At 41.4% G+C, this 24,535-nt stretch overlaps 2 protein-coding genes across 4 annotated transcripts in view; both read left to right on the top strand.

The window, feature by feature from the left end:
- The window catches only part of Stk38l (serine/threonine kinase 38 like), a 69,922-nt gene that overhangs the window by 8,572 nt on the left and 36,815 nt on the right, over nt 1-24,535 (top strand). The window contains exon 1 of one of the 3 annotated variants that reach the window (XM_042677457.1): nt 23,051-23,066. The exons of the other annotated variants lie outside the window; for them this stretch is intronic. The gene's annotated coding sequence lies outside the window, so the exon portion shown is untranslated. Of the gene's footprint in view, nt 1-23,050; nt 23,067-24,535 lie in introns of those variants that run through there. 3 annotated transcript variants of the gene reach the window in all.
- On the top strand, nt 10,065-11,857 carry LOC122106167 (G2/mitotic-specific cyclin-B1-like). Its single transcript, XM_042677464.1, is given in 3 exon segments — nt 10,065-10,731; nt 10,939-11,311; nt 11,536-11,857. Coding segments are annotated over 3 exon segments (1,287 nt in total). The 3' UTR covers nt 11,783-11,857.

Below are 24,535 nucleotides of genomic sequence, written 5' to 3'. Positions count from 1 at the left end.
TTGAACTTAGTCAGGACTGATGCTGCGCCACTTGCCACAACTCTGCTTCCACCTTTGGTGGTTAATTGAAGAGTCTCATGGACTTTCCTACCCAGGCTGCCTCCTTCGCAGGCTATCGCTGAACTATGATCCTCAGATCTCTCAGCCTCCAGAGTGGCTAGGATGATGGCTGTAAGCCATGGGTACTGGGCATATCTTGAATTTTTTTTTTTTTTTTTTTTGTCAGTTATGGGGCTTGAACTCAGAGACTGGGTGCTGTCTCTGAGCTCTTCAGCTCAAAGCTAGTGCTCTACCACTTGAGCCACAGTGCAACCTCTGATTTTCTGGTGGTTAACTGGGATAAGAGTTTGATGGATTTTCCTGCCCAGGCTGGCTTTGAACCGTGATTCTCAGATCTCAGCCTCCTAAGTAGTTAGGGTTACAGGATTGAGCCACCAGCCCTGGCTTATCTTGTAATTTTTATTTTATTTTTTATTTTTTTATTTTTTGGGTCCATCGTGGGGCTTGAACTCTGGGCTTGGGCGCTGTCCCTCAGCTCTTCAGCCCAAGGCTAGCGCTCTACCACTTGAGCCACAGCACCACTTCCGGCTTTTTTCTTTTTGCTTATGTGGTGCTGAGGAATGGAACCCAGGGCCTCAGGCATGCAAGGCAAGCACTCTACCACTGAGCCACCTTCCCAGCCCTTATCTTGTAATTTTTAAAAGCCACCTATTGTTTTTGGATATTACATTTAACTATTTATTGACTGAAATTCAGTGTCAGTACTTTGTTTTTATCCACAAATAACTGTGCTGATAATGGCTAAAATAGGGTTTGAATAGTGTTGCATATGTATACAATGAAAGGAGTTTAGTTACTGATATTTAATGTTGGAGCAACTTTGAAAGTTTATTGAGGGTGGTTCAAAGCCAACCCCCAGGCAATCAGAAAAATATCTGGAAGTAGAGGTATGGCTCAAGTGGTAGAGCTGAAGCCTTGATCAAAAATGCCAAGCAAGAGATCAAAGCCTAGAGTTCAAGGCCCAGAATGTATAGTAAAATCATTGTTATTCTCATCCCAGAGATGACCTGGTTTCAGCCTATTCTGAATAAAGTAACAAACTTTCCTATCACTCTACAGGAAATAGAAACTTCTTTGGGATGTTGAAATAAAAGTTGCCTCTTAATACCCTAGTGAATAATGAGTTATTTAAAAAAATAGTCCATGCTGGGCACTTGGTGGCTCATATAATCCTAACTGTACTTGGGAGACAGTGATCTGAGAATTGAGCTTTGAAGCTAGCCCAGGCACAAAAGACCATGAGATTATTATTTCCATTTAATCATCAAAAAGCTAGCAGTGGAGGTATGGCTCAAATGGTAGAATACCAGCATTGAGCACAAAAGCTCAAGGACAGCATCCTGAGTTCAAGCCCCAGGACCAACACACAAAAAAGAATGGCATAGGGGCTGGGAAGGTGGTAGAGTGCTTGCCTTGCATGCATGAGGCCCTGGGTTCGATTCCTCAGCACCACATAAATAGAAAAAGCCTGAAGTGGTGCTGTGGCTCAAGCAGTAGAGCACTAGCCTTGAGCTGAAGAGCTGAGAGACAGTGCCCAGGTTCAGAGTTCAAGCCATAAGACCAACCAAAAAAAAAAAAAGAAAGTTTATTTATGAATTTTCAGTGTATTACCTAAAAATTGGAATCACAGTAAATTCAATTGATTCAAAGGGAGTATAGGGAGTAAATGGTAGTGGGACTATTGTCTACAGAAACTCAGGCTTTTCTGCTCCTTTGTCATAACACTGATCTCTTAGTGTAAGGAGAGTTACAGAGACTGGTATCTGAACAAATATATGTAAGTTCTTGAATATATGGAGTACGTTGCAGAAGATCCTCATATTGGTATAGTATATGGTTGATGAGCTTAAACGTAGTGGGAAAAGTAGCAGTACTAGTTCCTGGATTTAAAACCCATAATTTTATAATAGTAGAATATGGCAGAGATACAAAGCAAAAAACCAAAAACATTTCATTTTTTGTTGTTATTATAAAGGTGATGTACAGAGGGGTTGCAGTTATATGTTAGGTAATAAGTACATTTCTTTTTAGACAGCTTTACACCTTGAAATTTGCTTTTTAACATAATCTTAAATTAGTAGTGATGGTATACTATTACTTTACTATCCCATGATTGACAAAATCTTCTAGATCATCAACCAACAATTTTATGGAGATGCTTAGAAGTCAACTTCATTATAAAACATTTACAGGTTACTCTAAGTACAGGTTTTGCAAGTTGTACTTAGTAAAAAGGAGCATGACTTGGTCCATTAAAGAGAAAGCAGACATACTCTCACCCTCCTTACAGAAAAAAATTGGGGGGGGGGCATTCTTTCCTACAACAGGGATGCCATCTAGGGGCACTGGTCCATTCTTCACCAGGTACAGAATTAAGAGGCAGAGGAGCAGTGAAGTAGGAAAGCAGCAAGATAATTGAAAATAGAGTACAGACTCTGTAGAGAGGCAACCTGGGGTTGAGAGTCCTATGAAGTCCCTCAGGAAAGTGGCCTTTATGCTGTATTATTCATTTTCTTCCTACCATGGTTGTGATTGGTCAGTGAAGGTTCACTGGTGAATGTGGGTCCCTCATTGGTCTATGATACGGGGCATGCACATGGCAGTAAGTTTGGTCATACACTACCAGGCATGCACTACCTCACTCCTGAGGTCAGATTTTGAACAGGAACCATGGTCTTTATGAGAATAAGCCAAGGGAATTATGGGAACAGGAAGTACCATGATAGGCTGCATGCTGTCTGGTATGTTATGTCTTCTATTTCCTAACATTTCCCATTTCTTTTCCTTAGTAGAATTGCTTTGTCTGCACTGAAAACCTCTTGACATACATAGCCTCCCTCTTAGATCATCCCTGAACAGATCTCAGGGGAGAACTTAGGCTATTTAATGATCTGAGCATTCACATTGGTATGTCAGTTGTCTGTGGCTTACAATAATAGCATTAGTATTATGCTTAGCTTCCTTTCCTTCCTCCCTCTCTGTCTCTGTCTCTCTCAGTCTGTGTCTCTCTGTTTTTTCTGCTTATGTGGTACTGAGGAATTGAACTCAGGGCCTCATGCATGCAAGGCAAGCACTCTACCACTGAGCTACCTTCCCAGCCCTCTCTGTGACTTTCTGTCTCTCTGTCTCTCTCTGTCTCTCTCTCTCCCTTCCCTCCTGGTTATGGGTCCAGAACTCTGGGCCTGGGTGCTGTCCCTCATCTCTTCAGCTTAAGGCTAGCACTCTACCACTTGAGCCATAGCACCAGTTCCGGCTTTTTCTGCTTATGTGGTGCTAAGGAGTCGAACCCAGGGTCTCATGCACTCTACCATTGAGCCACTTTCCCAGCCCTCTGAAAGACTGCAAATTAATTGCAAAGTAGCAGAAGTGAAGGTGTGGCTCAAGTGATAGAGTGCTAGTTTTGAACAGAAATCCAAGTGAGAGTGGGAGGCCTTGAGTTCAACCCCAGTATGGGTGTACACACACACACACACACACACACACACATACACACACACACACACACACACACACACACACACATACACACACACGTTAATGGTAAATCAGTTTTTTTGATGATGGCTTCTAAATCTGCTGCATATCTTTATGTCTTGCTCAGACTTGTCTCCTGGGCTCAACTATTTGCTATGGAGTCTGAACTATCTATCACTGTCTCCTAAATATCACTAACTAGTATATTCATGGATGGATGACTTGACTGCCCAGAGCTGAACTTACCTTTTCCCATTCTAGAACACCTTTCTCTTGCTTCTTATTCTCCAGCTGCCGCTGCCGCTGCTGCTGCCACTGCCACTGCCGCCTCTCCTCCTCTTCCTTTTCCCTCTTCCTTCCTCTCTTCTCCCTTCTCCTTCCTTCCTTCTTTCTCCTCCTCTTCTTCCTCTCCCTCCTTCCTTCCCTTTTCCCCTTCCCACCTTCATTTTCCTCAAGATTTTGCTGGCTTTTAATTCATAACCCTCCTGCTTCAGCCTCCTGAAGTATTATTGTTTACTTGGTAGCCTAATCCACAAATCTAGAAATCATCCTTGACTTTGGCTTTTATCACTGATATTTTATCACACATTTAATCATGAGTCTGATTAAATATCTCTATACTTAAAACTTTCCATGATTCTTCATATCTTCCTATAGATTCACTTTATTTGTTTTCTGTCTGTACTGGGGCTTGAACTCAGGGCCTGGGCACTGTCCCCTGGCTTTTTTGTTCAAGGCTGGTGTTCTACCACTTGAGCCACAGCATCCTTTCTGGCCACGTTGGTTAATTGGAGATAAGAGTCTCTGGGACTTTACTGATCTGGCTGGCTTGGAATCTTGATCCTCAGATCTCAGCCACCTGAGTAGCTAGGATTATAGGTGGGGGCCACCAGCCTGGCTCCTACTCAGTTTTGATTGGATTTGTATAACTCTAGACCACACATTTTCTTTTTCAGCAACTTAGTTTGCTGGCTAATTTCTACCACTTCGTTTCATTCATGCTGGTGTTAGAGAGTGATTTAATTTTAAAAATTTAGGGCACTTTCCCTTTCTATGACTACAAGGCCCTAAGCTCATCTCCAAGTTCAATCTACCATTACAGTGCAGAGTATGGCACTTTTTTCCTTAGTATGACACACAAGTCACTTTATGATACAGCACTTTTTTCATTCTATGCCTTTATCTCTCAGTGTACTTACCTTTGTAGCTGTACTAAACTGCCTTACCTGTGTCCAATACCCTTTTCCAGTTTTTGGCTAGTTCCTATTCTTCAGTGCTTTTTTTTTTTTTTTTTGGTACAGGTTCTGGGGTTTGAACTCAGGAGCCTAGGCTTTGTCCCTGAGCTTTTCTGCTCAGGGCCAGTGTTTTATCACTTGAACCACAGCTCTGCTTCTGGCTTTTTTTTTTTTTTTTTTTGGTAGACTTTACTGCCTGGGCTGGTTTGAACCATGATCCTCAGATCTTAGTCTTTGTATTTATAGGATTATAATAAGTATAAGCAACCACTGGCTGGCTTAGTACTGCTTTATGTTTTGCTTTGTTTTTTAGTACTCTGTTCTAACTTTTTTGTTGTTGTTGTTCATGGGGCCTGGCCTCTGGGCCTGGGCACTATCTCTCAGCTTTTCAGCTCAAGGATAGTGCTCTATCATTTGAGCCACAGCACCACTTCCAGATTTTTCTGCTTATGTGGTGCTGAGGAATCGAACCTAGGGCCTCATGCATGCAAGGCAAGCATTCTACCACTGGGCCACCTTCTCAGCCCCAGTTCTAACTTCTGGTGTCTCTGTGCCAGTCTATCTAATCTATCTTAACCTATTTTATCTAGCATCTTTTTAATCTGTTTTATCTAGCTAATTTTTCAAATTGACCTTACACATCTATTTAATGAACGTTTTCTGTCGGTCAAATCCATCTTATCTGCCTATTGAATCTATCTTATCTGCTTATAATTCATCTAATCTGCCTAGTATCTAGCTGCCTTTTATCTAAAATTTATTATCTGTTTATCAGGATCCCTGGCACCTATTTTATCAATTTAATCAATCTTATCTGTCTACCCATCTGATCTTAAACTCTGGTCCTCAGCTGTGCTGCCTTCTTCCTACTTTCCTTCCCTTTACTCTCTCCTCCCTTCTTTCCTTTCCTTCTACTGGAGGGTAAGAAGGGGGGAGAAAACTAATACCCTGATTCAAATTACTATGATTTTATTTTTCATATTGTAACTTGAGATGTAACCCAACTCTCCAAATGTATTGAGATTTATTTATTTATTTTTGGTTGGTTGTGGGGGCTGAACTCAGGGCGTGAGTACTGTCCCTGAGCTTTTTATTTTAAAGACAGCCTGCCCCTACCATCTTAGTATTTAAAAAAAAAAATTTTTTTTTTTAAAGCAAATCTGCAGGGCTGGGAAGGTAGCTCAGTGGTAGAGTGCTTGCCTTGCATGCATGAGGCCCTGGGTTCGATTCCTCAGCACCATATAAACAGAAAAAAAGCAGGAAGTGGCATTGTGGCTCAAGTGGTAGAGCGCTAGCCTTGAGCTGAAGAGCTGAGGGACAGTGCTCCCCCCCCCCAAAAAAAAAAGCAAATCTGAGTAATTTAGGAACTACATAAAATTTGTAATTTCTCTTAAGAGCAAAATGGATCTGAAACTTATTTTACTTGAGTAAAAAAAAAAAAAAATCTCTAAACTTTTTAGATTTAAGTGAGAATACAAAAAGAATGAAACCTCCTAGCTTCTAATTCATTCTTTTTCCTTGGGCCAGTAGTAAGGGTTGAACTCAGGGCCTTGGACTCTCTCCATGGAGCCTCTCACTTCCAGCTTTTTGTTGGTTAATTGGAGATAAGAGTCTCAGACTTGGCTGCCTGGGCCAACTCTGAACCTTGATCCTCAGATTTTAGCCTTCTGGATTAGATTAGGAAGGATTACTGGTGTCAGCCACTGCCCCTGGCTTTGCCAATATTTTGCATTAAACTCCCTTTATTGGATAGACAAGACTGTGGAGAGCCACTGTGTATATTAGGATAGTGACTCAGCAAGGGTGTGCATATTAGTGGAAAAGTTTAAACCTTTGCTCTGTGCCTTAAATATTGTGTGTTTTCCTCTTTTGCTTTCATCAAGAAAGGACCAGGAAAGTAGCTCTTTTCCTTCCTTTGTATGGCCAAAGAAAGGATTACAAACTAATTGGTTGTATTGAAAGCATCACACGGACTGAGTTTCCTTATTTGTCTTGGAAGGAAATTGAAACTTGGGTGTGGGATGACTGGTCTGTGTTTTGTGATGCTGGGTTCAACTTCCTTGTATTTCATGATGCACCCCTAGTGTTCATGATATGGAAGTCATTCAGGAGACATTAACTCACTATATGTGGCTTTATTTTCTTTCAGCAATGCAAAATTTACTTCTGCAGAAGGGTTTGCCATCAGCCTACATGTGACTTTTGTATGTTCTTACTGGGGCTTGAACTCATGGCTTGGGTGCCCTCAGCCTGGTGCTCTACCACTTGAGCCATATATCCACTTCTGACTTTTTGCTCGTTAATTGGGGATAAGAATCTCTCAGCCTGGGATGGCTTTGAACTGGAATCCTCAAATGTTAGTCTTCCTGAGTAGCCAGTATTACAGGCATGAGTCACTGGTATCTGTCTCTTGTGGTTTGTTTTCAATTTTTCTTTCCCAGCCTGCCTTTCCCCAATGCATATATAATACATATAAAGGCTCTTTCACCTGCCTGGTCTTTGGTAAAAGGCTTTAAAACCATTAATAGTATTCATTCCTTTCTGTGTAGTCAGAGAGCAGTAAATTGCTCTCCAGCCTTTTCTGAGGCCTTTGATATATCCTAAAAACACCTGACGGATAAATGTAGACTGAAGCAATATATAAAGAAGTCCTGGGAAACAAAAATAAACTTATGGATTAAAAGGCCGAATGATTAGAGAGCTGAAATGCAGCCAGTTGCTCGTGGCTCATACTTGTAATTCTGGATACTTGGGAGTCTGAGATCTGAAGATTATGATTGGGAGCCCGCCCAGGCAGAAGAGTTAGTAAGACTCTTATTTCCAATTAACCAGCAAAAAAGTCAGAAGTGGATCCTTGGCTTTCATGGTAGAATACTAGCCGTGAGCACAAAAGCTGCACCAAAAACAAAAGAAAAAAATATACAAACAATAATAGAATAGAAAAGTACCTTGGAGGGTTTAATAGTGTTAAGTTACTGGTTTTAGTGAGATTGTATGAAAACCAACTCACAAGTAAGTTTTCTATTTTCAAAGAAAATCCTTGAAAAAAGAGGAGCTGTTTACCTTCCCTGAGTGACAGTTTCTGAAATAACATGGTAAAGGAGTTAGGGGATCCCTTCACTTTGCATTATCTCATAATGCTTTTACAATTAAATGACCAGCCCAGGTGTATCCTCACATCTGTAGTCCCAGACATTGGGACAATCATGGCTAGCCCAGGTAAAAAATAAAAATTATAAATAGAAAAAAAGACATCTCTCAACAAATGAGCTGAGTGTGGTAGCTCATCACTATGATCCTATCTACGAGAAAGCCATGGATAAGAATATCATGGTTGGTCCTAGGCAGAAATTAGGAAACCCTATCTCCAGGACAATTAAAAAGGGCTGGGTGTATAAATTAGGTTATAGAGCATGTGCCTAGGAAGCATGAGGTATGAGTTCAAACTCTAATACCATTTTTAAAAAGCTACCCCTATTTGAATATTACACAATGTATACAGGTATCAGAACACCATGGCCCCCATAAATAGGTATGTGTCAGTTAATTAGGTACATTATAAAAAATTAGATAACTGGAGTTTGCATATAATTTAGTTTTTTTTTTTTTTTCTTGGTGCTGGTATTAGGGCTTGAGCTCTGGACCTGAGCACTGGCTCTTGGCATTTTTACTGGTACTATACCACTTGAACCACATTCCACTTCTGGCTTCTTGCTAGTTAGAGATAAGTATGTCATAGATTTTGCTACCTGGGCTGGCTTGGAACTTGTATCCTTAGATTTCAGCTTCCAGCTAGGATTACAGGAGTGAGCCACTAGCATCCCAGATAATAATATATACACTTTTAAATTAAAAAAAAATTTTTTTGGTCAGACGTGGGGCTTGAACTCTGGGCTTGGGCGCTGTCCCTGTGCTCTTCAGCTCAAGGCGAGTACTCTACCACTTGAGTCATAGTGCCACTTCTGGTTTCCTACTGGAAATTTCCTACTGGAAATTGGAGATAAGAGCCTCATGGACTTTCCTGCCTGGGCTGGCTTTGAACCGTGATCCTCAGATCTCAGCCTCCTGAGTAGCTAGGATTACAGGCGTGAGCCACCGGTGCCCGGCTTTAAATTTAAATTCTGATTTAAAAAAAATTCTGTGCCTGTCTTGAGATTTGAAATCAGGGCGTAGGCACTTTGCTCTGCCACTCAGGGCTCTACCACTGGAGCCATAGCACCACTTCTGCATAATTAAAAAAAGATTTTTTTTTTTTTTTTTTTGTTGGTTGTGGGGCTTGAACTCCAGGTACTTGAGTCACAGCTCCACTTTAGGTTTTCTGGTGGTTAATTGGAGATAGAGTCTCATGGACTTTCCTGCCTGGGTTGGCTTGAAACAATGCTCCTCACATCTCAGCCTCCTGAGTAGCTGGGGTTAGAGGTGTGAGCAGCAGGCAGCAGGCATAATTTAAATTTTTAAATGCAAGTTTCTGCCCCAGTTCTAGAGCAATGCTCCTAGTTATGTTGAGCTTAGGTTTCCTTCCTGGGAAGGAGATATGGTGCCCATCTTATTTATCCAACTAAAAAATACTCAAACCCCCCCCCCCTTTTTTATAAATATTCCTAGTGTTGCTAAAAATCTGACTCATTCTTGGAATTAATTCTCTAAACAAGTAGATGAACACATACTAGGTCTTCTGAGTGGCACAATAAGGTCCCATGATGTCAGGATACTGGGTGGCATTTCTGTGGATGCAAGTCCTATAGAATAGGAACTTTTCTGGGTTTGTGTCAGGTTATCAAGACCTGGTTCTGGTATGAAATAGCCTGAGAGCCAAAAAACATTAGGGGACTGGTTTTCCTGGACATTAATCTAGTGGTGGCTGTCATTTATGGGCATGATCTGAATAGCTGTTGCTTGAACTATGAGAAGTGCTTGCTTATTGGGTCACCTTCTGTGCTGGAAGATGCTCTTTGTAAAAAGCAACTGAGCCAGATGCAGTGGCTTATTTGTGTAATTCTAGCTACTTAGGAGGCTGAGATCTGAGGATCACAATTCCAAACTAGCTCAGGCAGAAAAATCCATGAGACTCATTTCCATCTATCTAGCAAAAAGCTGGAAGTAGAAGTGGGGCCCAAATGGTAGAGCACTAGTCTTGAGGAAAAAGCTAAACAACAGAGCTTAAGGCCCTGTGTTTAATTTCTAGTACCAGCACATACATGCACACATGAAAGTGCAAGTCGAGGGCATGCTGGTAAGGAAAGGCTGTTGGTCTGTGAGGCTCCGGGTTCTGCTTCTGCCTGGTGAAGAGGAACCATGGCGCTCTGGGTCACCAGAAACATGAAAATTAATGCTGAAAATAGGGTCAACGTCACCATGGCAGGTGAAAAGCATGTGCTTGTGCCCACTGCGGCAGCTTCTAAACCCGGGCTGAGACCAAGAACTGCTCTTGGAGATATTGGTAATAAAAACAGTGAACAGCTACAGGCCAGAGTGTCTCTGAAAAAGGAAGTAAAAGCTTCAGCTACTGGAAAAGTTGCTAAAAAGCTACCAAAACCTGGTAAAGAGGCCCCTGTGAGTGTGGGCGAGATAGAGTCTGAGCCAGAGCCAGAGCCTGAACCTGAACCTGAACCTGAGCCTCTAAAGGAAGAAAAACTTTCACCTGATACTCCCTCTCCAGGCCCAGTGGAAACATCTGGATGTGCCCCTGCCAAAAAATATTTGTGTCAGGCTTTCTCTGATGTAATACTTGCAGTGAATGATGTGGATGCAGAAGATGGAGCTGATCCAAATCTTTGTAGTGAATATGTGAAAGATATTTATGCTTATCTGAGACAACTTGAGGAAGAACAGTTTGTCTGACCAAAATACCTGCTAAGTCAGGAAGTCACTGCAAACATGAGAGCCATCCTAATTGACTGGCTAGTGCAAGTTCAAATGAAATTCCAGTTGCTACAAGAGACTATGTTTTTTGTTTTTGTTTGTTTTTTGGGTCCGGTCGTGGGGCCTGAACTCTGGGCCTGGGCACTGCCCCTCAGCTCTTCAGCTTAAGGCTAATGCTCTACAACAGCGCCACTTCTGGCTTTTTTCTTTTTTTGCTTACGTGGTGCTGAGGAATCGAACCCAGGGCCTCATGCATGCAAGGCAAGCACTCTACCACTGAGCCACCTTCCCAGCCCCGCTACAAGAGACTATGTACATGATAGGTTCATGCAGAATAATTGTGTGCCCAAGAAAATGCTGCAGCTGGTTGGTGTCACTGCCATGTTTATTGCAAGCAAATATGAAGAAATGTATCCTCCAGAAATTGGTGACTTTGCTTTTGTAATTAACAGTACTTACACTAAGCACCAAATCAGACAGATGGAAACGAAGATTCTAAGAGCTTTGAATTTTAGTCTGGGCCGCCCTCTACCCCTGCACTTCCTTCATAGAGCATCAAAAATTGGAGAGGTTGATGTTGAGCAGCATACGTTGGCCAAATACCTGATGGAACTGACTATGATGGATTATGAAATGGTGCACATTCCTCCTTCTCACATTGCAGCAGGAGCTTTTTGCTTAGCACTGAAAATTCTTTTTTTTTTTTTGGGGGGGGGTCCAGTCGTGAGGCCTGAACTCTGGGCCTGGGCACTGTCCCTCAGCTCTTCAGCTCAAGGCTAGTGTTCTACCACTTGAGCCATAGCGCCACTTCCGGCTTTTTTCTTTTTGCTTATGTAGTACTGAGGAATCGAACCCAGGGCCTCAGGCATGCAAGGCAAGCTCTCTACCACTGAGCCACCTTCCCAGCCCTGAAAATTCTTGATAATGGTGAATGGACACCAACTCTACAGCATTACCTGTCTTATACTGAGGAATCTCTTCTTGTTATGCAGCACCTGGCTAAGAATGTAGTCATGGTGAATTGGGGGCTTACAAAGCACATGACTATCAAGAACAAGTATGCTACATCTAGGCATGCTAACATCAGCATTCTACCACAGCTGAATTCTGCACTAGTTCAAGACTTAGCCAATGCTGTGACAAAGGTATAACTTGTACATTTGAGATGGAGTACTATAATAATAGCTGCAAATAAAATTGGCACCATGTGCCACTTGTACATACTATACTACATTTACTTGGTTTTTAACGAAGGATGTGGCCATTTTTGCTTTTAATAGCTTAATTCATCTAAATGTCATTTCTTCCTATTCTGGGGTAACCTGTAAGTCATATTAAAAAGGTTTTTTGGGTTTTTTAAAAAATCTTTTTTGTTTTTAAGCTGCTTTCAGTTTACCAGGGACTCCAACTGATGTATATAATTGTCACTTACATGTTTATATACTTGACTGTTTTAATGTACCTAGATTTTCCTTTTGATATGGTAAAGATACATAAGACGGGCTGGGAAGGTGGCTCAGTGGTAAAGTGCTTGCCTTGCATGCCTGAGGCCCTGGGTTCGATTCCTCAGCACCACATAAGCAAAAAGAAAAAAATCCGGAAGTGGCGCTGTGGCTCAGGTGGTAGAGCACTAGCCTTGAGCTGAAGAGCTGAGGGACAGCACCCAGGCCCAGAGTTCAGGCCCCATGACCGGACCCAAAAAAACAAAAAACAAACAAAAAAAAGATACATAAGACGGATAGTCTCATAGGACATAACTGCATGTGAGCTAAGTCATTTTAGAGAACTTCTTACCTAGTTCTGTTTTTCAGTCAAAGCTCACACCATCTCATCCCTAGTTTGTGTTGTTTCTTCAGGTGCTTGCTGCTCTGTTTTTACCACTCTCTTGAGCTATCAACTTTATTTTTTTCTTTACTTTCTCATTTTAAAAATCCAGTTTTCATTTTATGTATTTGTTTTTGTTTATTGGTTAGGAAAATAAAACAAGATGTTCAAAACAAAAAAGTTAATTTGCCCAACCTTTCTGAACCTCATCTGTTTAAAGGATATTGACAGATTAGATGCATCTAGCTCCCCTACCCTCTCTAAACATCCATATATATGAGTTGCCCTGGAGAGTTTTCAATGGGCCCATTCAGTACACAGCAATATTCCTTCCAATGTGTAGGCCTTTCTGTGTTTGTTTATACATCACATACTATGGATATACTGTATGTAATGTACATAACTATTGCCCTGTTGACATTCAGAATACATTTTTCATTGCCTAAACAATGCTGGTTAAAGATCACTTTATACAGTTGTTTTCTGATGTGATAGATCTCCCAAAGTGTTTATATTCACTCAATCACATGACTTTCTCAGTGTTGTCAGCAGTGTACACAAGTGCTTTTCTCTGCATCTTTTTTAAATCTAAAAGTAATCTGTCTTAAATCTTTGTGAATGTAACTAGCAACAACTACTCTATCTCGTTTGTTGTTTTAACTTATACTCTTTTACCTGTACATGCTATGTTACCCCAAGTTAAATAAATGGTTGGTCTTATCAATGTGAAAGGAAAAAAACAAGTGCAAGTTGAGACACTCTTTCATCACACTTACCTAAAGCCAGAGGGATTAGTGGTTTACCTTGTTTCTGCTGGTGTTTTCCACCTATAGCTGTCCTGGAAGCCCCCAATTCTCCATCTTCCTGCCTCATCCTTCCTTCTTCTAGGATTATAGGTGTGTTCCTCCATGCCTCATTCTCTAAGTTATTTATTTATCTACTACTTACTTTGTCCTAGTACTAGGGCTTGAACTCAGGACCTCACTCTGTTGCTCTACCACAGGAACCACACCTCTTCTCTATTATTTACTTTATTTCCTGTCATCTGTAACAGGCATTGTCAGTTAGGATACAACTTTTTTAAACTAACTTTCAGCAGAGCACTGGTGATTCTCCTATAATCTTAGTTACTCAGGAGCATGAGATCTGAGAATCTGAGAATTCAAAGTTAGTCTGGGCAGAAAAGTCCATAAGACTTTGTATCTCCACTTAACCAGCGAAAAGCCAGAATTGGAGCTGTGGCTCCAGTGGTAGAGCACTAGCTTTGAATGAAAAAGCCAAGCAAGAGTGCAAGGCCCTGTATTCAACTTCCAATGCTGGCACAGAGAGGGGTGGGGGAAGTGGAGGAAGAAAAAAAAGGAAGGAAGAAAACACTCTGGAAGATTATATTGCTAAATAGGTTATGAATCCAGGCTCTGGTGTAAGGCTGGTTAGGTATCTATTCTTTTTTTGTGTGCCAGTCCTGGGGCCTGAACTTAGGCCCGGGACACTATGCCCGAGATGCTTTTTCTCAAGGCTAGTGCTCTACCACTTGAGCCACAGCTTTACTTCTGCCTTTTTTGAAGTAGTTTAATGGAGATGAGAGTCTCACAAATTTTTCTACCTGGGCTGGCTTGGAACAGCGATCCTCAGATTTCAGTCTGTTGAGTAGGATTACAGATGTGAGCCACCAGCTCCCAACTGGTTAGGTCTTTTTTTTTTTTTTTTTGTGGGTAGTGGGGCCTGAACTCTGGACCTGGGCACTGTCCCTCAGCTCTTTAGCTCAAGGCTAGCACTCTACCACTTGAGCCATAGTTCCACTTCCATCTTTTTCTGCTTATATGGTGCTGATCGAACCTATGGCTCATGCATGCAAGGCAAGCACTCTACCATTGAGCCACCTTCCCAGCCCCTGGTTAGGTCTCTTTTATTGGTTGTATTCACTTGAGCTGGTTCTTTAACTAAGCCTATGTGTTCATTTATTCATGTGCGTACACGTTCTTCAATGGAAGAACAAAGCTAAGAGAGCATTGTGCATGCTCATCATTTAGCACTGCAGATACACACGTGACATATATGGCTATTTTTAAAAAATCAGTTGATAGCAAATGTAATAAAATAGATTAAGTTCAAGAAGGCATTATTTGAAATCCGCTGAGATAGGAACTAGTTAAACAGATTATAGAAAGGCAACTTTATTTTCAGCTCAGTCTATTTTCTCCTTGTTGTTGAGCCACAGTGCCACTTCTGGATTTTTCTGCTTATGTAGTGCTGAGGAATCAAACCTAGGGCCTCATGCATGCAAAGCAAGTACTCAACTACTGAGCCACCTTCCCAATCCCTCTATTTTCTGTTTGAAGGAGATAATCATTTCCCCTTTTAGCAAATTAGACTGAAAGTTGAAGAATTCTTGGTTATGCAGTGAAAGAGCATAAAAGAAAACCTGTAGAAAGAGCATAAAAGAAGACCAGTAGAGATTCCAGCTCCCTTCCTCTCATTTGAGTGTGGTACTGGTAATGAAGTTCTTTATTTTATGGAGAACATGAGACTAGTAAGTGAGTTTGAATTTCAGCACAGAAAATTAGGTTAGATGTCAAAAGAACTTTCTAATACTAAAATGCCAAAGGCCTAAGAAGGACTCTTTTGTCACTACTGTGATACTATGCCAGTGGAACTTTACCTTTTGTACTTCCTGAGGCCTTTTTTAGGGTTCCTGGGAAACCATCTAGATGCAACTCAGATCTGGACTTCATCCCCAAATCCCTGCCAGTGAATTCTGGATGCCATCCATTGAGATTTGTCCTGGTCATGTAAGAAAACCATTCATGATCTTTTTCCTTTTGGAAGTTTTGGGATATGAACTCAGAGCCTCATACTTGCTAAGCAAGCACTCTACCCACTTGAGACATACCTCCAGCCCTTTTTGCTTTAGGCTATTTTTAAAGAAAGGATTTCATGTTTTTCCCCTTAGGTTGAGCCTGAACTAGCCTCCTACCTATAGCCTTCCTACTACCTACAACCATGCACACTTCCTTTGTGAAATGGAGTCTTGTTAACTTTTGCCTGGGCCAGCCTCAAACTGTGGCCTTCCTGATTTCTGCCTCTTAAGGAACTGGAACTCCCATCTCTGCCCATGAATTGCATGATTCACTTTTGTTAATGTCCAGTGCAGCTGCTGCACATTTTCATCCACTTTCCACTGATTCTGTGCTCTCGCCGCTTTCCCTCAGAGGTGCATGTGTATCACTCTGTAAAGAAAGAATACAGAGTCATCAGAAAATGAAAAGACAAAATAAGCAAAGTTGCTTTGTTTCCTTATCCTTGCAGTTTGTTTGAGAATGTATATTATTTTATGTACATATGAAGAGGCACTTGGGTATTACAACTTGGTGTTTTTCTCTTAAGACTATCCTCTTTGTCTCACTGTATATGGGTGTCTAAAATCCTTTTTTTTTTTTTTTTTGTCAGTTGTGGGGCTTGAACTCTGGGCCTGGGCACTGTCCCTCAGCTCTTCAGTTCAAGGCTAGCACTTTACCACTTGAGCCACAGCACCACTTCCTAGGATCCTGTATAGTTGTCATATCCTGTTGCGTTTTCATGATTTCCCTTTCTGCTTGTGCATTGTTGGCGTACAGAAAAGGCTACTGTTTTTTTGTGGGTTAATTTTGTATCTTGCTACTTTGCTGAGGTGATTGATTAGGTCTAGGATTTAGGAGTGGAGTTTTGGGGGTCTTTCAGAAAATAGAGATAGTTTAATTTCTTCTTTCCCTACATAGATCCCTTTAATGTTCTTTCCTTGCCTAATTGCTCTGGCTAAGAATTCAAGAATTGTATTGAAGAGAAGTGGAGAGAGTGGCCATCCTTGCCTTACTCCTGATTTTAGGGGAAATGGATTTAGTTTTTCCTCATTTAGTATTATATTGACTGTTGGTCTGTTGTATATGGCTTTTATTGTTTTAAGAAATGTTCCTTCTAGCCAGGCTAGAAGGTGGCTCACCTGTAATCCTAGCTACTAAGGAGGCTGAGATCTATCTGAAGATCATGGTTCAAAGCCAGCGCAGGCAGAAAAGTCCGGGATGCTCTTTTTTTTTGGGGGGGTGGGGGGGATGTTCCAGTCGTGGGCCTGAACTCTGGGCCTAGGCGCTGTCCCTCAGCTCTTCAGCTCAAGGCTAGCACTCTACCACTTGAGTCACAGCGCCACTTCCGGCTTTTTTCTTTTTGCTTATGGGGTGCTGAGGAATCTAACCCAGGGCCTCAGGCATGCAAGGCAAGCGCTCTACCACTGAGCCACCCTCCCAGCCCTGTTCGGGATACTCTTATCTTCAATAAACAACCAGAAAACGAGAAGTGGCACTGTGGCTTACCTTGAACTGAATAGCTGAGGGACAGTGCCCAGGCCCAGAGTTCAAGCCCACAACCAACAAAAAGAAAAAAAAAAAGTTCCTTCTATTGCTAGTTTCACCAGAGCTTTTATCGTGAATGGGTATTATATTTTGTCGAAGGCTTTTTCTGCATCTCTTGAGATGATCATGTGGTTCTTGTCCTTGGCTCTGTTGACATGGTGAATTACATTTATTAATTTGTGTATGATAAACCAATCTTATACGGGATGAAACCTACTTGGTCATAATGTATGATTTTTTTTGTTTCTGGATTCTGTTGGTAATACTTCATTGAGGAACTGTGTTCATCAGAGAAACTGGTCTGTAGTTTTCTTTTTTTGTTGGATACTTAATCTGATTTGGGGGTGCGAGTGATAGTGGCTTCATGGAATGAGTTTGGGATTGCTCCCTCTGCTTCTTTCATGGAAAAGCTTGAGGAGTATTGGTATATTAGCTCATCTTTAAAAGTCTTATAGAATTCAGTGGCGAATCCATCTGGGCCTGGGCTTTTCCTTATTGAGAGACTTCTGACTACTTCCTCTATCTCATATGGTTTGTTTAGTTAGTGCATATCTTCTTGGTTCAGTTTGGGTAGTTTATATGTTTCTAGAACCCATCCATTTCTGCTAGGTTTTCCTTCCTTAGTGAGTATGGATTTTGGAAGTAGTTCTTTGTAATCATTTGCATTTTTTGGATATTTGTTGTAATGTTTCCTGTGGCATCTCTGATCTTGATGATTTGAATTTCCTTTTTTCTTTTTTCATTAATCTTGGCAAGTGGTCTGTCACTTTCACTAATTTTTTTCAAAAACCAGCTTTTTGTCTCATTGATTTTATGTGTAGTTTAAAAAAATTTTTTTCTAGGTGCTGTCCCTGGACTCTTCAGCTCAAGGCGAGCACTCTACCACTTGAGCCACAGAGCCACTTTCGGTTTTCTAGTGGTTTATTGAAGATAAGAGTCTCATGGACTTTCCTGCCTGGGCTGGCTTTTGAACCGTGATCCTCAGATCTCAGTCTCCTGAATAGCGAGGCTTACAGGCATGAGCCACCGACGCCGGGCTAAAATCAGGATTTTGTTTTGTTTTGGTTTTGGGTTTTGTTTTTTGTTTTTGTCGGCTGTCGGGCTTGAACTCTGGGCCTAGGTGCTGTCCCTGAGATCTTCAGTTCAAGGCTAGCGCTCTACCACTTAAGCCACAGCTCCACTTCCTTGAGTAATTTCTACAGTATCGTTTGCTGTTAAGAACTAGTTTGATTCTGTGATCAGAGAGGATTCAAGGGATTCTGCCAGTCCTCTTGTATTTGCTTAATTAGGTTCTTTGTCTGAACTATGATATGTATGATATAATTTGTTTTGGAGAATGTTCTATAAGCTGCTAAGAAGAATAAGTATTGGGTTGTTGTTGGGTGGAAAACTCTGTAGATGTCTGTTATTTAGGTTATGGTGTCATTTAATTCAGAGGCTTCTTTGCTTATCTTTTGTTTGGTTGACCTGTCCTTTGGTGAGAGTGGAGTATTTAGTTGTTCCATTGTTTGGTCCATAGACATTGACCACTATGATTACCTCTTCATGGATCATTCCCTTTATTAAAATGTAATGACTTCCTTTGTCTCTTTGTACTGATTTTTTTTTTGTCAGTTGTAGGGCTTGAACTCTGGGCCTGGGTGCTGTCCCTGTGCTTCTTAGCTCTTGAGCCACAGCACCACTTCTGGTTTTCTTGTGGTTAATTAGAGATAAGTCTCACAGACTTTCTGCCTGAGCTGGCTTTGAACTGCAATCCTCAGATCTCAGCCTCCTGAGTAGCTAGGATTACAGGCATAAGCCACCTGCACCCAGCTTTTTGTACTGATTTTAATAAAAAGTCTATTTTTCAGATATCAATATGGCTATTCCTACCTTCCTTTTTTTTTTTTTTTGACTTATGGGGTTTGAACTCTGGGCCTGGGTGCTGTCCCTCAGCTCTTCAGCTCAAGGCAAGAGCTCTACCACTTTAGCCACTTCCAGTTTTCTGGTGGTTAATTGGAGATAAGAGTTTCATGGACTTGCCTGCCTGGGCTGGCTTTGAACTGCAGTCCTCTGATCTCAGCCTACTTAGTATTCAAGATTACAAGCCTGAGCCATTGGTGCCTAGCTTACTCCTGCCTTCTTACAGGGTACATTTGCATGAAGATCTTTTTCTATTCCTTCACTCTGAGTTTGTTTTTCTCTTTGGCTGTGCTATGGGTCTCTTGGAGAAAACAAATGGATGGATCTTATTTTTTGATTCAATCTGCTGTCCTTTTTATTTTAATTGGTGAATTGATTCCGTTAATGTTTAGGAGAAGTATGCTATGTTTTCTGCCATTGTTTTCCTGTATCTTGCTTCTTTCTTCCTGTGCTTACTAAGTTGGTCTTCTAGTGATTTTTGTCTGATGTGTTTCCTTGATTTTGATTGTTTTCTTTTGATTATATTCCTTCCTTTAGTATTCTTCATAGTGGTGGTTTAGTATTCATGAATTCCTTAAATTTTTTGTTTGTCATGGAAAGTTTTAGTTTCACAGTCAAATATAAGTGATAGCTTCACTGGGTACACCAGTTTGGGTTGGCAGTTGTTGATCTTCAGGGCTTAAACAGTACCTTTCCAGACTCTTCTTGCATTGAGGGTTGTGTGGAGGGTTTGAGGTCTGCAGGAATTCTGATTTTCTTTCCATTGTAATATAGTTCCTTCTTTGATTTTGAAGCATTTAGAATCAATTACTCGCTATTCAAGTCTAATGTTTTTACTACGATGTGTCTAGAAGTGTTTCTTCTTGGATCCTGTCTACTAGATGTTCTATATGCTTCTGTTAGGTGGATGAAATTTTTCTCTCTTAAGATGGGTGAAGTTTTCTCTATCTTACTGAATAGGTATTCCATGCTTTTACTATGAAATTTTTCCTCCTTGTCAATTCCAATTATACATAGAGTTGATTTCTTGGCTGAGTCTGCCAGTTCTTAGATTTTTCCTTTGGTAAGTTCTGAGTGTTTTTTCCATACCTTTGACTTTCTGTTCCAGCTCCTCTGTTTTATCCTAAACTCCTGATATTTTGTTTTCCATCTCATTCATTCTGTTACCTATGGCTGCCACTGTGGTCTGCATTGTGGAAATTGAACCGTTTGTGCTGCTGATATTGGTTCTCAAAGTGTTAATTTCATCTTTTAATGAGGTATATACTGTGTCTGTTTTTATCTGCACCTCTTTTTTGATGTCTTGGAATTCCTTTGCCATTTCTTCTTTGTGCCCTTGAAATTGCTTTTGCAACTCCACTTTTATTTCATTGGCTAATTCTGTCATCATTTCTTTTATTTATTTTTTTATTAAAAAACTTTGTTGTTGTTGTTTTCCTTGTTGGTCATGGGGCTTGAACTCTGGGCTTGGGCACTGTCCTTCAGCTCAAGGTGAGCACTCTACCAGTTGAACCACAGCACCATTTCCTTAAAAAAAATTTTTTTTGGTCGGTCATGGGGCTTGAACTCAGCCTAGGCGCTGTCCCTCAGCTTTTCAGCTCAAAGCTAGCACTCTACTAATTGAGCCATAGCACCACTTCTGGCCTTTTCTGTTTATGTGGTGCTGAGGAATCAAACTCAGAGCCTCATGCATGCAAGGCAAGCCCTCTACCACTGAGCCACCATCTCAGCCCGTTATCATTTTTTTAGTGTTTTTTTTTTTTTTTTTTTAACCTCCATTTCTTCATCATTCTCACTGGAGTTCTTTCCTGGATTTCTGTTGACTTTTGGATTTGGTTTGTTGTCTTAGTTGTGCATGAATCTTGTAATTTTTGTGATTTATGCATTTGGGTTCAGGGATTGTGAGGGTCGTGGCCTGAGCTTGGCCTGTTGATGTCCAACAGGCGGCAGCCTTGGCTTGGCCAGGGCTAGTTCAACTAGGTAGACTAGCCCACACTGGGTCCCAAGGCCAGCTAGTGTCTGTGCAAGTGCTCAGTTCTGGACTAGCCGAAAGGAGCTCAGTGCAGTCTTCAGTAGGGGCTGGGACAGTTAGATTGAAGCCTCTGGCAAAGGGGTTGGCTTCAGAAGGGTTGGGCTCCCCATGGATGAACAGGATTTTGTGTGCACCTTGGCCCACCCCAGGTTGGTTCTCTCCTACAAGTAGCAGGCACTTGGCTCTCTATGTCTTGTGTGCATGTGAGAGTCATTTCAGCTCCCAGCAGGGAGTACTCTATCAGCTGTAGGCTTGTGCACACACAATTCACGGCTCCCAATGGGCCAATGTACACACTATTTGCAGCTCCTGACAGTCTGGCATGTGCACATGTTTTGCAGGTCCCAACAGGGGCCTGCACATGTATTCACCAAGCATTTCCTAGTGGGGGAATGCTCTGCCAGCAGCTGTTTTCTCAGATCTGTCTTTCGCAGAAGGCTGGAGGAGGGAGCAGTGGGGGACTCATTCAGGGATAAAGGGGCTGATTCCCGTGGGTGTGTAGGCTTTTTTCTCAGACAGTCTGGTTACTCTCCTAATAGGGCTGTGGAGGACACAGGGTCCTAGCACTCACCAAGTATGAGTCCCTGTGACCTCCCTCTGGAAGCCAGCAGGTTGGTTTGGGGGAAGTGAGGATGGTCTTTGACCTCTTGGTTCTCTTCAAGGGTGGTGTTCCTTCTTGGGCAGGAGCAGAGGTCCAGGTCATGCTCTGTCTCCCATGTGTGGGGGTGGGCCCAGCAGGGTACTCACCAATCCTGGAACTGGTTGTGGCTGATGGTTGGTGCTGTGGCAGGTCTCTGGATCTGTGCACTGCAGCTCTCAGTTGGGTCTGTTCTCTTGGGCCGCCTTGCTCCACAGCATTGGTTTTAGTTGAGCGTTGACCCATTGGAGCTGTCTAGGTTTGGGTGTTTCAGTGGCTCATCCCTGGTTTCTGTGTTTGTGTGCTTCCAGGTCCAACACTGGGACTTTTCTGTGTCTGGATTCTGCAGTCCGCTGGTGGTCCTGGAGTCCCAGGGAGCTGTGAATTGCTCTCACTACTAGGTGTTTCTTAAAAAGGGTGAAGTGGAGCCAGTGTGAAGGTTCATGAGTGTAATCTCAGCATTTGGGAGGCTGAAGCAGGCAGAATGTGAGATTGAGGTTAGCCTGGCTGCACTTTAAGGGAAAAGGAGGAGAGGACATCATGGTTTATGCCTGTGATCTCAGCGAGTCCAGAGGTTTAGACCAAGATGATCACATCTGGATACCAGTCTCAGCAAAAAGTTAGTGATACCCCATCTCTATAAGTAAACCACGTACAGTCGTCATGCTTGTAACTAACAACAAAAAGGGACGCTTAGGTAAAAGGAGTCTGATGCAAGCCTGCTATTAGGCAAGTAACACAAGACTATTGAAAAAATGTCTAAAGGCAAAAATGCTTAAGAGCAAGGCTTAAGTGTGAGTGTGAAGCCTTGAGTTTAAACTTCAGTAACTATCTCCCTTTAAAAAAAAAAAAAGAAATGAAGTGGATTTATTTATATCCAAGTATGTCTGCAAGATTATAAAGGAAAACAAGTGAAAGAGACTCACAGTCCTGCCTCTCATAATACCTATTTAAGCTACTAAGTGAGACACTAAACTTCCATTGCCTGGCTTAGATTCAGGGTTCTTATTAAAGTACTTGCCTGATATGTTTTAGGCACTCAGAAAAGTGACTGAGATCCAATCAACTGTTAACTGTTGCTATGTCCTTCTAACACTATAATGCACCATATAATCACACACTTTCACTATTAACTGTCCGTATAACATGTTTTTCCTTTATAATCTTGCAGACACACTCTTATCTCCAATTAACCAGCAGCAATAAGCCAGAAGTGGAGGTGTGGCTCAAGTAATAGATAACCAGCCTTCAGCAAAAGAGCTAAGAGAGAATATGAGGCCCAGAGTTGAAATCCCAGTATTGGCACATATACCCAACTGGGGGCATGGTTCAAATGGTAAAGCAGCAAGTCCTGTGTGTAGTTCCCAATACTACAGACATTTTTAAATGTAAGTTTTGTGATGGTCTTACAACTAGATCTTTACAATGAAAGTTGCCTTCTCATATCTCTAGTGAGGCCTAGAAACAGGCTGAGCAGAGTTGAATTCATAGGCTGATTAATGGCAGGGTTTGCCTGACCATTTATTTGAATTACAGGATATCCTTGATAACAACCAACTATACAATTTACTTTTTATTCCATTTTAGGCATTTATTTCTTCTATTTGTTTTCCAGATAATCCAGAATTAGATCCTAAGGATTAAAAGTCAACAAAATGGTATAGTCTTATTTAATACTCAGTGATATGCGGTTCAGGAATTAATGATAAAGGTTATTCATGAGCACTTTTTTTGGTCTTGTAGAATTTTTGTATTTCGGTGCCTTAATATGGTTGCTATGTTCCAGATTTTCTCAGGGTTTCTGAAGTCAAATACTCAGTATGGCTAATAATGAAATAGCACTGTGATGAGTCACGTAGGCATGTCTGTTTTTAGTTGGAGGTTTTCTTTAGTTACTTGTGATTGTCAGAAAGTCTGTTGGGCGAGTTGTAAGTGACTCAAAAGCCAAAAGGCCCTCATAACTCCGAGTCCTTATACTTAAGTAAGCTTGATCACATTAGGTTCTAATTTTGGTCTTATCTAATTCTTTTCCCTAAAAACATTGCTGTTTCTGGTTCTAAATATATTAGTCTGATGCCTTTTAAGGAGTAGTTTGCATGTTGATGGCTTACTCCAGTAATCCTGGCTATTTGGTAGGCTGAGATCTGATGAAGCTGGTTTGAAGCCAGGAAGAAATTTTGTAAGACTCCTTCAATTAAACAACAAAAACGCAGAAGTGGAGATGTGGCTCAAGTGGTAGAAAAAGCTAAGAGTGTGAGGTCCTCAGTTCAAGCCCCAGTACTGGTTCATACAAAAAGAAGGAACAACTTTTATTTGAAAGGAACAGAAAAAAAAAATCATAATAAACTAAAGATAAGAAATATCAAGAAAGCTAGGCATTGGTGGCTTATGCCTGTAATACTAACTACTCAGGAGGCTGAGATCTAAAGATTGTGGTTCAAAGCCAGCCCAGGCAGGAAAGTCTGTGAGACTCTCATCTCCAGTGAACCATCAGAAAATGGAAAGTGGTGCTGTGGCTCTAAGTGGTAGAGTGCTAGCCTTGAGTGAAAGAGCTCAGGGACAGCACCCAGGCCCTAAGTTTAAACCCCATGACTGACAAGAAAGGAAAAAGAAATATTAAGGAATAGAAACAATTGAGAATTGCACATAAATGTCTCCCACAGCTCAGTAATGTAGATTTGAATGTTTTAAATGGGGAGTTAGAATAGTACTATATTTGAAATGTATGTTTTAAATTGTATATTTAAAATCCTCTCTTAATCTGTCTGTTTTCAAGTTTCAGTGTATATGCAAATACCTGTCTTATTAATTCCTATTAGTTTTTTTTTTGTTTTTGTTTTCTTTTGTTTTAGTTTAGCTTTATTTTATGGGGCTTGAACTCAGGCCTAAACTCTACTACTTTGAGCCACAGCTCTGTTTTCAGTTTTCTGGTGGTTAATTGGTGATAAGAGTCTTATGGACTTCCCTGCCTGGTCTGGCTTTGAACCGTGTTCCTCAGATCTCAGCCCCCTAAGCAGCTGGGACTACAGGTGTGAGCCACCTGGCACCCAGCTACAAGTTTATTTTTAAGAAACTGAAATGCAGGCCGGGTACTCATGCTTATAATCTTAGCTGCACAGAAGGCTGA

The sequence above is a fragment of the Dipodomys spectabilis genome, unplaced genomic scaffold (assembly GCF_019054845.1).
Source record: "Dipodomys spectabilis isolate Male_0828 unplaced genomic scaffold, ASM1905484v1 ptg000039l, whole genome shotgun sequence".
Lineage (NCBI taxonomy): Eukaryota > Metazoa > Chordata > Mammalia > Rodentia > Heteromyidae > Dipodomys > Dipodomys spectabilis.
This window is presented reverse-complemented; position numbering and strand designations above follow the sequence as displayed.